Below are 14,497 nucleotides of genomic sequence, written 5' to 3'. Positions count from 1 at the left end.
TGAATTACTCCTTTGCTAGATATTTTATTTTCTCTCCATAATTTTCTTTGATTTATTTTAACTTGAATTCGAACTAGAATTTCATGCTAAAGAAATAAATGAAGATCAATAAAAATAAAGAAATAGAGCTGGCCGAGCCGACAAAGACGGCCAAAGCTACCTTGTTAAAAATAATAATAATAATAATATAAACAGCTTTCCGCTAAACCCTTACATTTCAACACCTTATACATCTCCATTTATATGTCAACGGTCAGAATCGCTGGCTACTCTTATAAAAAAGATTTCGTCATTCCCTGTTTATATATAAAACATATTTCCCTTTCTTTCTATAGTAACAAACATCCTCAAAACCAAACTTGTAAACTAAATCTTGTTTTTTTGTTTTATTGGTTGTTGCTGTTTTAGTGTCTCAAGCTAGCCGTATATATCTCCTCTCCTTTTAGCTTCATTGGTTCTCAGGAATTGAACAGCCACAATGAGCCCAGGAAAGTTGCATCAGCAACAGCAGCATATCATTATCAATGGCCTTCGCCTTTCTCCATTGAAGATCAACAAGGCTTCCCAGCTCATTCACAAACAATCTTCTTCTTCTTCTTCTTCTTCTTCAAACAATTCCTTATGTAATATGGGTGGTGAAACAAAGCGAGAGCAGCAGACGCAAAGAAATGTTAATCCTGTCATTATTTACACGCATTCACCAAAAGTTATCCACACACAGGCTAGGGATTTCATGGCTTTGGTGCAAAAACTGACGGGTCTTTCCAGCTCTAGAAATGATGAACCATCATTGCTGCCTGCTCAACAGATACAAGGCAGTGGTGTTACTAATAAGGGTTCAGACTCAAAGCGAGGCAGGAGCAATGAGAATGAGAATTCTCTGATTTCAACTGATGAGAATTGTGGTGGCGGTGGTATCAATTCACCGATTCTCAACCCGCCAAAGAATCCGTATTTTGCTGACATTCCATTGTTTACACCTACTTCGGTCGATTACTTTTGCTCGCCTAAGCCTGTGTACAGATATTCTGAGTCAGCTTATTCATCATCACCAGTCATTGGGAATTCCGTATCTCCTTCTGCTGCTCTGGAGTTCATCAAAGGATTGCCTGAATATTAATTGGCATGATATCAAAGTAGTCTAAAGGGAATTAGAGAGGCCATTGAAGCAAATTAGTAGTGAAGTGCTGAACTTCCACAGATATGATGATTAATGGAGTTTCCTCCTTGCCGTGTCCATAGAAGAGAGGTCGATTAGTTCTTTTATATTGTTAATCCGTATGTTTATTTACTACTCTTATCATTATTTCTTGTAATGTTTAATTGTGCTATTAGGATGATGGATCGATCATCTAAAGATTGATCAATGTGAATAAATATGTAAATTTAATTCATTCTTTAGCCGTTTAAAATATTTAATCTTTCAGAATCTATATAATGTTGGTCAAATAATATCATATAATATATAAAACATTTTATGTTTTGTTATTTTTCTTTTTCTACATCTTATATCTCAATTTTTTGAATTTAAAACACTAAAAGATTGTACAAAAGAAAGATCTTAAATTGCTGTTATAATGGCGATTGAATATGTTATAGGTACATAACAAAGGTCACTTTTTAATTTCAAAATTAACCAAAAGAATAAACAATAGATTTAAATGATTAGTAAGAACATAGGAAGCTTCAAGGATTCTACCGTGAAATTACACTTGTCTAATATTTTATGAAGTTGAAAATAATAGATTGTATTTTGTAAGGCTGTTATTATTAATTTTATAATTAAAATTAAATTTATAGATATAATTTAATAAATTTTTAATATTTAATATTAATTTATAATATTTTAAATAATAATAATAAATTAATTATTATAAAAAATTTAAAATTATTTATTTATTAATTCTAATATTATATAAATTAAAACTACCAATATAACTGATATTACTATTTTTTAAAATTAGAAGTTATTATATAATTAAAAAGTAATTTATTAGTGAATATAATATTTAAAAATATTATTTGTTGTAATTAGAATTATTATCTAATTAAAAAATAATTTATTATTTAATATAATATTAAAATATAATTACTATATTATTTTTAAAATAATTATTATATAATCAGAAAACTAGTTATCATTTAATTAAAAAATTAATTTATTATTAATATGTTATTTTTAGAATTAGATGAATGTTTAATTAGGGATATGAGTTATTAATCAATAATTTAATAGAAAAAATTATAAAATTACATATAAGTTTAAACTTCATGTGTCAAAAGTAAGTACGTATATCAGGACAACAACTATATATTTTAAAAATTAAACACATATATTAAAAAAAATTAAATATTAAAAATTAATATATGTAGATTAAGATTTAGGCAGGGGCTGAGGTAAGTGTCTCCTATGGTGCAGGGTTTCATTAGTTATTAAAACTTAGAAAGGCTCTAAGATAGATCTGCTCTTATCCCTTGCCACTAATTAACTTTCTGATCCGATCTGATGCAGTATGATAATTAATAGGCCACAATTGTAGCTATGAATTGCCTTATTTTAGTTTTAATGGTTAGAGACTTTGTAATGTCGTCTTCTATTTTTTGTCTTAAGTGATTCTTAAGCTCTTTAGATGGCAGTGACTAGTGACTAAAAGCATTTTTAGAAATTTAATCACCTTATTCACTTTCTTTTATCACATATATATATATATATATAGGCAATATATTTATATGCAACTGTTGTTTATTATAAAATTAAGAGTTCTTTTTATAAATGCCACAAAAATATAAAATAATTATAAAATACCTACAAAGATTGTTGATAATAAAAATATTTAAAAATAAAAATATTTAGAATTTTATTTATAAAAATACCCGATTTAGTTTTTTTCATATGGAAATATATATGTTGGATATATATTGAAGAAAAAGTGTATTGTTCAATATATTTTTGATAGAATATTGAATATAATACACATTAGTTCTTACAGAATATTATTGTATTTTATTTGATTTTATGATATTAATAATGAATAGATAAACAAATAAATCTAAAAAGTAGTTTTCTGATTTAAAAATTTAGAAATGTGTTGAGAATATCATATCTAAAAAATTGAGATAACTTGCTACAAGATAAAAAGATGTATATGTTTAATATATTTTGAAGAAAAAAAGCATATGTCTAGTATATATTAAGAATACATCAGATATTTCAACCTATTCTAACTAATATAATATGTAAATTCAAAAGAATTTGAACGATAAAAGGTATATGTTCGGCAAATAGTATACTTTAGGTATCTAAATTTTTTAAAATTGAAATAAAATTCAACTCAAATGTTTAACATCAAATGGTATATGTTTATTAAAATATGTTAGACGGTAGACATCTGTAAAGCATTTCAAAATAATTTTGAAAAAATAGAAAAAATAAAGAAGGTGAAGAATGAGTACTTCTGAAAACAACATGGGGTAATTTAAAAATAAAATAAAATTTAAATTTTTTTATAACTATTTTTTAGAAAATGGTAAATGGTGAACCTTTCTCTAAAATTAATCTTTTGTATTCTTTTCTAATGATTTGTTTTAAAAGAGGAAATGAGCTTTATTAATCAATCCATAAGCAATAAGGTCCTCTACAAACGCAGGAGGGGCCTGCCAGACAATAGATATTAATGCTCTAGCAATGGAATGAGCAATAATATTGGCTTCCCTATTAACAAAATAAACAGAAAAACCATTTTCGGATGCTAGAAGAAAATTACAATCTACGATCCACATCGCAATCTACTATCAAGAATTAGTTTTCTAATGATTCTTAATCTTAGATATAATTATATTTTAAAATTTATATAAATTAATAAATTAATTTCTAATTATAACTTTTATATTTGTTGCATTAATAAAATCTTAATAATAAGAAAAACACTTTAAAATGTCTTAAATTATTGTTAATTTTAAAATGTGACAAGTAATTATTAAATATTATAAATCTTTTATATTATTACTTATAATAAAAATAATAAAAATAATCATGCAATATGAGAATATACAACTAATTTTTCAATCTCATAATACATCCACTATATCATAGATTAGCTTATCTTGTATTTTTATTAAGAATGGAAGTATCTTTTAATTATATTTGTTAATTAAATTTAAGGACTAAGCCTGCTCATAATAAAGCCCAAAGCTCATGTTAATGAGAAACTACCTATGATAATGATTTGGTCTATTAAAAGAAAAATAACAATTTCCTATAGACGTGGAAGAGTATATAACTATAAACAAAGAAAAATAAGGAGAGATTACAGTAGAAAAGTTTCAACAACTAAAAACAATAGTTTCTGCAATAAGTTACAAAGATTTCAGGTTGCTTGTGGTTAAAGGAAATCTTTTCAACACCGGTGATTGCTTCTATGGGTCGGTGATTTAGTTTCCAATTTGCTCCCATAAGGAGAAAACCTGTAAATTGCCCTAAATATTAAAATATGCAATCTCTGTGTTTCTTGTTCTTATTTTGTGATGATACTTTTGAGCATTCTTTTAATGCCATATGTTGATTGTCAAGAACCCAATACTGTCACAATGTTTTCAATGCGATGCCGTATGTTGATTGTCAAGAACTCAATACCGTCACAATATTTCCAATGCGTTTTAGACAAATGCCTAAAGTATGATTGATTAAGCTGTTGATAGCCGATAGTTATTGTTGATAATTGGTAGCTAATAGCTAATAGCTGTGATTAGTAAAATTATCTATAGCAGTTGTTGTTTATATGTCTAATTATTAATATAGATATTAAATTATTATAAATTAAAATTAAAAATAATAAATAAAATTAACTTAGTATATTTATTTTAAAATTAAGAATTGTTGATGAAAAGTTTTTAGAATTAAGAATTATTGATGAAAAGATTTTATGAACTAAAGTTGTTGGATGTTCTAACAACTACCAACTTGTTCAAAAAAAATTAATTAAACACTTTGATATTGCTGTTAAAAACCAAAAAACTATTAGCTCTAAGTTGCATAGAGATGGGCCTATAACAAGAAGCACATAGTTTGACTAAAAAAAAAAAAAAAATCAATTTCATGCCTTTTAGTAGAAGCTAAAAATAATTAAAGTTATTGTGTTTATAGGCGAGGTGATTGGTTATATGAATACTTACCATAACATTTAGACTAAACTGGAATGAAAAAACGTGATTAACAAAGGAAAAAAAACAAAAGCGTTATTATAACAATAAATAAAAAAAATAATTAAGATTTATTATATCAAATCCTAGAAAAATTTTAAAGTCTAAAACTGGGTTTAGTTTTGGATTAAGTTAATAATTTAGTTAAATAGTTTGATGACTAGGATAGTAATTTACCAATTTCTTAAAATATGTGTAATTTAACATTGAATATTTTAGATTTATTATTATTCTAGCGAGTTAAATCATTAAATTTTAAATAAATAACTAATTGATTATCCAATTTAAAGTTAAATAATTATGAAGAAATAAATAAAAATATATATGACTAAAATAAAATTTTGTATAAAATTAAGTGAGAATTGGTATAATTGTTTTATCATCATACCAACAAAAAGTAGGATTATAGAGTGGGTAGTTTATTTGGACAAGTAATAAATAGATCCAGCTACAATAAAAAATAGACATTTAAGTTAAAGTTATTTTATATCATAATGCTTCAAATATTTTCCAAAAAAAAAAAAAAACAAAATTACCGCTGAAATATATACAATGTAAATGTCTTGGAAAAGAAAACCAATTGGACGTACCAGATAATGAAATTAAATTTTCGTTTCTCTATATATTACATATGTTAGAAAGTCAAATAATCAAATAATTTTCTTTTTGAACAATTAAAAGAAAAGATAGCATACCCCACCTTCATTATATAGGTACAACAACTAAACTTATGGATATAAAATAACTCTTTTTTTCTTACATATTTATAACATATTATCGATTTTTAGCTAAGATAGCAATGGTCCAAGAATATTATGGCATAGCACTTTTATGTTTTGATGACAACACAACGAAGCATCAATGCCTATCTATTTGATATGTGGTGCATAATTTTCAAAATCGCATTTTTTTTACTTTATTCTTTTCATCTGCAGTCTTTCTTTTCTAGAAAACTTAGCTACTGTTTGGCTGTTGGTAAAATTGCTAGGAAAAGTAATTCGGAAGTATAATTTTCTTGTTTTTGGTTTGTGGAAAAAGAATCTTTCTTCGTTTGTAAATTTGTGGTTCGAACCTGTTTTTGAACATGCATGAGAAAGTGCGGCTGCCGCTATTAATTTTTTTTTAACTAAATTTATATATAATAAATTTTAATAATATTTATAAGAAACTAAGTTAGTCTTATTTAATTATATTTTTTTTATAATTAAATCTATTAAATATATATTTAATTCAAATAAAATTATTAAAAAGTGAAAATTATTAAAAAAATAGAAAGAATACCTCTTAGGAGAGCTTGGATGAAATTTACGAGAGAAGGCAATAGCATTACTTTCTTTTAAAATATAATGACTTATTTCTTACTTTATAAAAAAAAAAAAAAAAAAAACTCTAAAAGTGCTGGATTAAAGAGTTACTTTCGCATTGACATTGAATTGGGACATAGAAAAGAAATTAACAATTAAGCATTAATATTTAACCTCGTTTTAACTCTTATATGGTACGTACTCATTAGGAAGTTAACTATGCACTTAGTATAGCTAGACGTTAACCTTCTTATAATGAATTTTTATCAACTCTTTTCTTTTTCTTTTTAAGGTAATAATAAAAATAAAAATAAAAATAAAAATTAATTTATTGCTTATGGAAATATTAACACTTTTTTTTTTTTTTTTACTTTATCCAGATGCATTCTGAATACATAGAATAAATTATACTATTTTCCAAAAAATTACTTTGACATTTTATATGTTCAACTTCTGAGTTTACCAGAATTGTAATTTCCCAGCAATATCGGGCAGAAATTAATTTATAATAATAATAATAAAAAGTTATTAGCTTTTAAGACTTGTTATGATTTTGGCAGCTCTTAAATGAATTACATCATCTTCACAGACGCTTTTGAATTGAGATGTTGAATAATTCTGTTGATTTGTCAAATGTCTGTACCAAGTCTTTTAATTACTTAATACGGTGCTGCTACTTAAAACAATTAAATAATCATCTGAAGTTCATTATTTATTGGAAAAATTAGCCTTGTGCAGCACGAGTTATTATTATTATTATTTTTTGCTCTTTTCCTTTTTCTTACCACTCGTGCAACTTATGGACAGGACACAAGAAACTAATTATTAACAAGAAGCAGCAGCAAATCAAAGAATTGGTTAAATTACCACCAACCAAATAATGTACTAACCAAACAATTATAATTTAAATCTTCATTTCCTAATAAATAAATTTTTTTAAGAGAACATTTCCTAATAAATAATTATTTACACAATTGACACTCTTTTGCCAGTCTTACAACAGCTCACGGCCCTTAACCGCGTAGCAATACCGAGTCAGGACTACTGCCCACCCCATTATCTTCTTCTCCAACGCTTACGCCGTCAGCGTCCCACCACGTGTCCACGTCAGTTTCCGTCGCATTCACTAACGGCGACTTCACTTTTCTCATATCACCCACCGTCAACCTCCCCGTGACGTCATCTCTTACGTATACCTTCCCCACTCCGCCGCCGCCGCTGCTAATTCCAACAAATTTTCCCAATCTCGGTCGCCACTCCGCCAGTATCTCCGGTATCCGACATCCAACACGCGTGTCCCACACTTTTAACAAGTTCCCGGCCACATTTGCCTCGGAGGAAACAATCACCGCCGGCGATGAAGAGGACGTGGAAACCGCCGGAATATCGGATCTCTCGCCTAAAATAGAAAAGAGGCTTAGTTCTTTATTGATGTCATGAAGAGAAACGCAGTTTCTTGAATTGTTATCAAGATTCAAACCAAATCCAAACCCTAAATTATCCCATAGCTTCACTACGCTCTTGCCATTCCTGAACTCAGAAAATAAATCTTGAAGGCTGCTATTTCTACGTCTCCTTAAATTACGATTCTGCCACTGGTCATCGATATAATGACCTGATCCTTTAACGACACTGTAATAATCATCGTCGTCGTTGGACCTCCAAGAACATCGCTCGTCCTCATCTTCTTCATCATCTTCCACTTCTATGTCTTGTTCGCCGTCTGAAGAAGAAGAAGAAGAAGAGGTTTCTGATTCGGTATCGGAGTCGTAATGCTGTTGGGTGGTAAGAGGAGGAGGCGGTGAAGGTGTCAAATAATGGTTTTGGATTCGAATGATGAGAATCTTGATTCTGTTGATTATAGTAGAGAAAGAGGCGACAAGGGCGAGAATTAGAGCTCCCCATTTCCAGAAACCGTAAGCTTGGTGAATTTTTTCCACACCAGATAATGTAATTGCTTGTGAAAGAAAAGATGGGTTTTGCAAAGAGGCTTCGAAATCACCTATTCTGTTGATCACTGGAATTTCCATTAACTATACGATCTTTCGAACCAAAAACAAAAATCGTAAAGAAAATAAAAGCAAGAATATTGAACGACCAGACAAGGATGGATGGAACTTTTCAACGAAAGATAGTGAAATAAAACCAAGAGAGAAGAGAGAGGCTTTGTTAAGGGAAGGGATTGGGCTTTTAAAGGCAAAAACGGAGAGAGCCTGGAAGCTGACGTGCCAAATAACTAATGGCTACAAGTAGAGATTTTACAGCCACGTCAGAGAAAAGTAGCAGCCTGGCTCTTCGTCTAGATCAGGTGCAATAGACCACAAGTTACTTGTATAAACGTGTCATATGGTCCGTGCAAAAAAAGTTCTGTAAAAAGAAGATAGAGACTGCCGAGTCAGCTGATACTAATAATAAAAATAAAAATAAAATTCTTGTAAACGGGTGTATGATTGTTAATATGTGGTGGAAGGAGCAAATGATAACTATTAGGTGTTGGGTCATTGATGAGTCATAAAATCAGAAGGGGAAATGATATGATCCTCTAAATTTAGAATGGGTCCCAGAGAAAAGCCACAATAAAAATAAAATAACAAAGAAACCCTCCGAAATATGAGGCTCTGTGTGGTTGGTTGGCTACTTTAGTGAGGACAGGAGTGACGGTTTCATGTTTCCACCACCAAAAAGACAGCTCATTGTTATTTTGTTTTGTTTTGATTTGGGTCTTAAGTTAAGACGAGATGCTGGGAGACCTCTGCTTTGGATTATATGTTATGTGTATTCTGATGTTTCTGGGTCCTTCCTTTTTATTATGTTTGTGTTGTGGTGGTCTCCACATGCCACTGTCTAGACAATACCTTATTTTCTTTTTTCTTTTCGAGTACTGCAATTGCAAAGTGCCTTTGCATTGATGATTAATGTTTTTATGTATTACGAGTCCACGAGTTTGTCCAAAGAAAAAACAAACTTGTGGTCCAAATGAAGGAATTCATATATTCCACGCAATTCCTGCGTCTTTCTTATTATTAAGGGAATGAAGTGAAATTATTGTTTTTCTAGAACTTTTTAATTTGGATACATTATTTTTAATGTAATGGTAGTAAAAGAATATGTTACGATTTGGACGTCTCACTCTATAGATGTTAGAATTATATATATGTTGAACTATGGAACTATTAATTTAATAACGTTAGAATTAATTAATCTTAGTAATATATATAATATAACATTTATTTCTCCATTTAAAAAACAATGGATGAAAAATTTATATAATTATGAGAGGATTATAAAATAAGAGAGTATTTAAGTGAAATACCGATTGATGAAATTTATTGTTAATGTAATTTAATTGATATTGATACAGTTAAGTTTGCTTTGCAAATATATAGACATCTTCTTGTCATTGTAGTTCATTTTTTGAGAAAAAGAAGAAAGATAATATATAATATTAATGTGGTATTCATCTAATGACCGGTTAAATTTCGAGATATTTTTCAATCAAAAATTATAGTACGAATAAAGACAATTTAAATAAAAATTATACAATCGTGCTTTTACTATAATTTAGCAGCATTAATGTAGTCATTAGTTGTATAATATAGACTAAAAAGAATAGCTATAGTTCTTGAATATGAAGGAGTACTTATCTTGATAGGAAAGAAATGTACCTTCAACACGAAATATAAAATTCAATTAGGAAAACAATACCTATCGATACGGGTAAACACAGTTGTATTAAAATACAAAGTCTATATAAAGGCAAAAAGGTATACTATTATGTAATTAGTAACTAATCTAAGTTTATAATCTCAATTCCATAATTAATTCACTCAGTCATAAGAAGTAAGCCACCGGATTCAAAACCCAGTGCTCATCTAACACTTTTGTTTCTATTACAAGTCACACCTTGAAAGAGGAAATCGATTTTGGCAACCTTATGTGAGTTATGAGTTAGTACTGCTTTTTCGTAGATTTAATTATTTATTAGCTTAGTACAAGTTTCTTCTGTAATTGAGATGGCAAGTTTTGTCTAAACATCACCACTAATTATGGAATTTAAAATTGAAGTAAGACAATAATGCGTACTAATTAATTCAACATAATCATCTGAGCAGTGGTTATCCTAGCCAATCACAACATTAGTGGTATATTTCTAAATAATTAGTGGCGTTTTCAGATTATATTAGTCTTTAATCTAAAGGGGGCGGGTCGGGCAATCAACTATATAATCACTAATATATATTTTGAGATGCTAATACCGGCGAAGATAATATAGAAAAATGTTGATGGGATGCCATATATTTATAAAATAATAAAATTTTGAAAAAGAACGGACATGGACATGGTTGTTGGTAGGAAATTAATTTTTTTTAGTTATTCTTAATATATTATTTTTTATCATTAAATATGTATGTGGATCAATATAATTAATTTGATCGTTGTGTTCGGACTTTATTATGAATTTCTAATCAAATTCTTTACGGGACCTCTTATCTCTTCTTTCTCTAAGTTCGGATTATATAATTAAAAATATATAAAAGTATATATTATTTTAATATTTAAATATAAAATATTTATAATACCTATCAATTAAATGTAATACAGGGATAGTTAGCTGCCTTTTGGGTTAGGTAATCTCTACCCATGGTGTCATTGTCCAAATGTAGGTTAGTAGAATTATTCCCATTCTCTTGAGTCGACATGTACTTGATAGTTGAGTTGATAATTACACCAAATAAGCCAATATCAATTATTTGAATAAATTTTTCTTCTCCTCAAACTGCCTTATTTTTTATTTTTCTTTTTCATGAATTTAGTGGTTTAAAATAAACAAAAGAGACAGTGAAAAGGTAAAAAAATACTTTTTCTTTCATATATGCATAAGTCTCGAATCATATAACTAATTAATTTTTTATTTATTTCGCCTGTGATGTGAATAAAAATTAGAAAAATGAACTTATATACAATTTATAATTAACATATTCCTAGGGTTGGATATACGAAAATGAATACCGTTATTAATAGCTTCCTACTTTGATTTATGGCGGTGGACAAGCATAAAAAGAAATAGAAACAAAGATATTATGCTTGATCAAATATCAAATTTGTTTCACTTAAAATAAATTATATATGCATCATATAGTAGTAAACACATTATTTGCATATGAATTTTAATTATTAAAAGTTTGCTTGTAAACAAAATGATTCTTGCATATATATATAGTTTGAACAAAATATAATGGAAACTCAATTTAGGCATTACTAAATACTAGTTGTTTACCCATGTATTACATTACGGTTATTATTATTTCGATCATAAGATTAAGTTGATAAATATAATTTAATAATTTTTTAATATTTAATATTAATTTATAATCTCTTAAAAAATAATAGCAAACTAACTATTTTTTAAATATTTTTAATTTTTAAAATTTTAAAATTTTATTAGTACAATAATATAAAATATTTATTAATTGATTTTAGTATTATATAATTTAATACTATAATTGATATTACTGTTTTTAAATTAAAATTTTGTTATATAATTAAAGAATTAATTTATTACTGAATATAATATTACAAATATAATTTAAGATATTATTTTTAGAATTAGAATTATTATTTAATTAAAATTAATTTATTAGCTAATATGATATTAAAATATAATTAATATATTATTTTTAAAATAGAATTAGTATATAATTATTTAATTAAAAAATTATTTATTAGTTAATATAATATTAAAATATAATTAAAATGTTATTTTTAGGATAAAATTAGTATTATTGATTAGAAATTTATTTATTAGTTAATATAATATTAAAATATAATAAATATGCTATCTTTTAGAATTAGAGTTAGTGTTTAATTAAAAATATAATTTATTAATCAATAAACCAATATAAAAAATTATTAAATTATACATAGGCTAGAATTTCATGTGTTAAAAATTGTGTTAAAAATAGTACATATGTCAAAATAAAAATTTTACTTATTAAAAATAAAATATATGTGTGAAAATATTTTAAATGCTAAAAATTAATAGGATGAATGACTTCATTTTTATAAGAAAAAAAAAATTATTCGATAAAAAAGGCGTTTATTATTGGAGACTGAAAGCCTTCTTGTTTAAAAGTTTTGAAATGAGAAAAGATCGTCAAAGCCATTATCTTCTATTCATAGCATCTTTTGTTGCTGGAACTATTAATTTAACTTACTTTCATGAATGACTTCATTTTTTTTAAGAAAAAGAATTTTCAAATCACATTTATAGGATGAATTACATTCATAAAAAGTATCAGATTCTTTATTTGTGATTAAATTGTTGCGAAACCTTAATTTTAATAATACTAGTAATATTGAAATGTATACTATTTTTTGTTAAATATATATCTTTTGCTATTATATATATCAAAAGTATACTATATATTTTTTTTTTGATATATATTGAACATGTACTTTTTTTTAAAAATATTTTGTGACAATTTATCTAATTTCTCGGATATAATATTTTTAACACGTCTCTAAATCTTTAAATTAGAAATATACTTTTTAAATTTATTTATTTTTTATTCATTATTAATATCACAAAATCAAATAAAATATAATAATTTTTTACAAAATTAATGTATTTTAAATTTAATATCTGTAAAAAATATATTGAATATATATACTTTTTCTTCAAAGTATATCCAAGGTACTTTTTCATCTGAAAAAATTAAATTGGATATTTTTATAAATAAAATTTTATTTTAAAATATCTTTATAAATAAAATTCTAATTTTAGATATTTTTATTGTTAGAACATTTTGTAGATATCTTTTGTAATTATTTTATATTTTTATGACATTTATGAAAGGATTTACTTCTTTTTTTAAAAAGAAAATATCTTAAATGTTTCGAGGCCCCGCTGGAACTATATAAAACTAGGATATGAAGCCGGATGACAATTTTTTGGTTAGGATTTCTGCTTTCGATACATTACACTTAATCTGAATAAGAAAGATAAAGGAATAGAATAGACAGTAGCTAGTTTCAATCATATTTGACTATTATAATTTATAAAAGACAGTGAAAAATAGAAAATATAAAAATCTCCTTCATTCTCCAACCGAAATTGAAATTGAAATTGACTAAACCTTAATTTATAATATAAAAGTTTCAGGTTATAAAAATAAATTAAATGTCTTTTTAAACTAAATTTTCAAAAAGTTAAAAATTTAATCAATTGGTTTCAATGGTTATTTGATGCATAACCTAACATAAGAGGGTAATATTTTCTCTTCTCTTTCTTTTCTTTTCTTTTTTTATTTTTATTTTTATTTTTTTAACTTCCTTCCCTTTCTTTAAAATATCTTTCACATATTTTCTTTTTTATTGCCATTACATAATATTAATACTTTTACAATTAAGCAAGAGAAAATATCACATATCACATATTTTATACTTTATAACTATTTATCATTTGGGATACTTTTTAATTACAGTTTCAATTGTGAAACAGTTATAATTCAATTTTAGTTAAGAGTATATTGTCTTAATCGATTGTGTGAGATAAATAGAATGAAAAATTTACATAGTTAAAATGTGAACATGTCAATTTTTTATTATATATTATTTTGGTTATTTTTCTTTGTACATCTCTTAATTATTAAAATTAATTATATAAAAAAATGTTAACGTGACTACATCTTAACTCTGCAGGTATGTTGTCAAAACTCTCTCCGTCTGTGTCTCACGACTCAACTGCATGTCTTCTGTAATATATTGTCATCTTACCGTCCTATTCTATACATATAATTCCAAGAAAAGGCTGGGAGAAGCTGTCCTATTGAAGAACCGATAGAGAGCACAGCACACAAGATTATAAATTAAAATTAAAGAAGAGAAGATAGAATCCTGACACTCCGATAGGGATTGGTTGTTTTCTGTTGATTGATATTGGAAATTATATTAGCAAGCCATTTATAGAGTTTCAAGCGAGTGAAAAAAGAAGA

General features: G+C 26.5%; 2 protein-coding genes across 2 annotated transcripts; one reads left to right on the top strand and one right to left on the bottom strand.

Annotated features, from left to right (window-relative positions):
• The first annotated feature begins 318 nt into the window (after positions 1 to 318).
• Positions 319 to 1,394, top strand: LOC8260371 (VQ motif-containing protein 8, chloroplastic). Its single transcript, XM_025158743.2, has one exon. The coding sequence runs from the start codon at positions 479 to 481 to the stop codon at positions 1,118 to 1,120; it is 642 nt and encodes a 213-aa protein (XP_025014511.2). The 5' UTR covers positions 319 to 478; the 3' UTR covers positions 1,121 to 1,394.
• A 5,992-nt stretch (positions 1,395 to 7,386) lies between these two features.
• Positions 7,387 to 8,676, bottom strand: LOC8260368. Its single transcript, XM_002526938.4, has one exon. It carries the CDS (start codon positions 8,531 to 8,533, stop codon positions 7,517 to 7,519), a length of 1,017 nt encoding a protein of 338 aa, XP_002526984.2. The 5' UTR covers positions 8,534 to 8,676; the 3' UTR covers positions 7,387 to 7,516.
• Between the last annotated feature and the right edge of the window lie 5,821 nt (positions 8,677 to 14,497).

This window comes from Ricinus communis, chromosome 4 (assembly GCF_019578655.1).
Source record: "Ricinus communis isolate WT05 ecotype wild-type chromosome 4, ASM1957865v1, whole genome shotgun sequence".
In the NCBI taxonomy this organism is placed as follows: domain Eukaryota; kingdom Viridiplantae; phylum Streptophyta; class Magnoliopsida; order Malpighiales; family Euphorbiaceae; genus Ricinus; species Ricinus communis.
Note: the sequence above shows the minus strand (reverse complement) of the source record. Positions and strands in the feature narration are given on the sequence as shown.

Excerpts from the sequence above, each read along its gene's own strand:
- LOC8260371 (XM_025158743.2), top strand. The coding sequence starts at position 479 with ATGAGCCCAGGAAAGTTGCATCAGCAACAGCAGCATATCATTATCAAT.
- LOC8260368 (XM_002526938.4), bottom strand. The coding sequence starts at position 8,533 with ATGGAAATTCCAGTGATCAACAGAATAGGTGATTTCGAAGCCTCTTTG.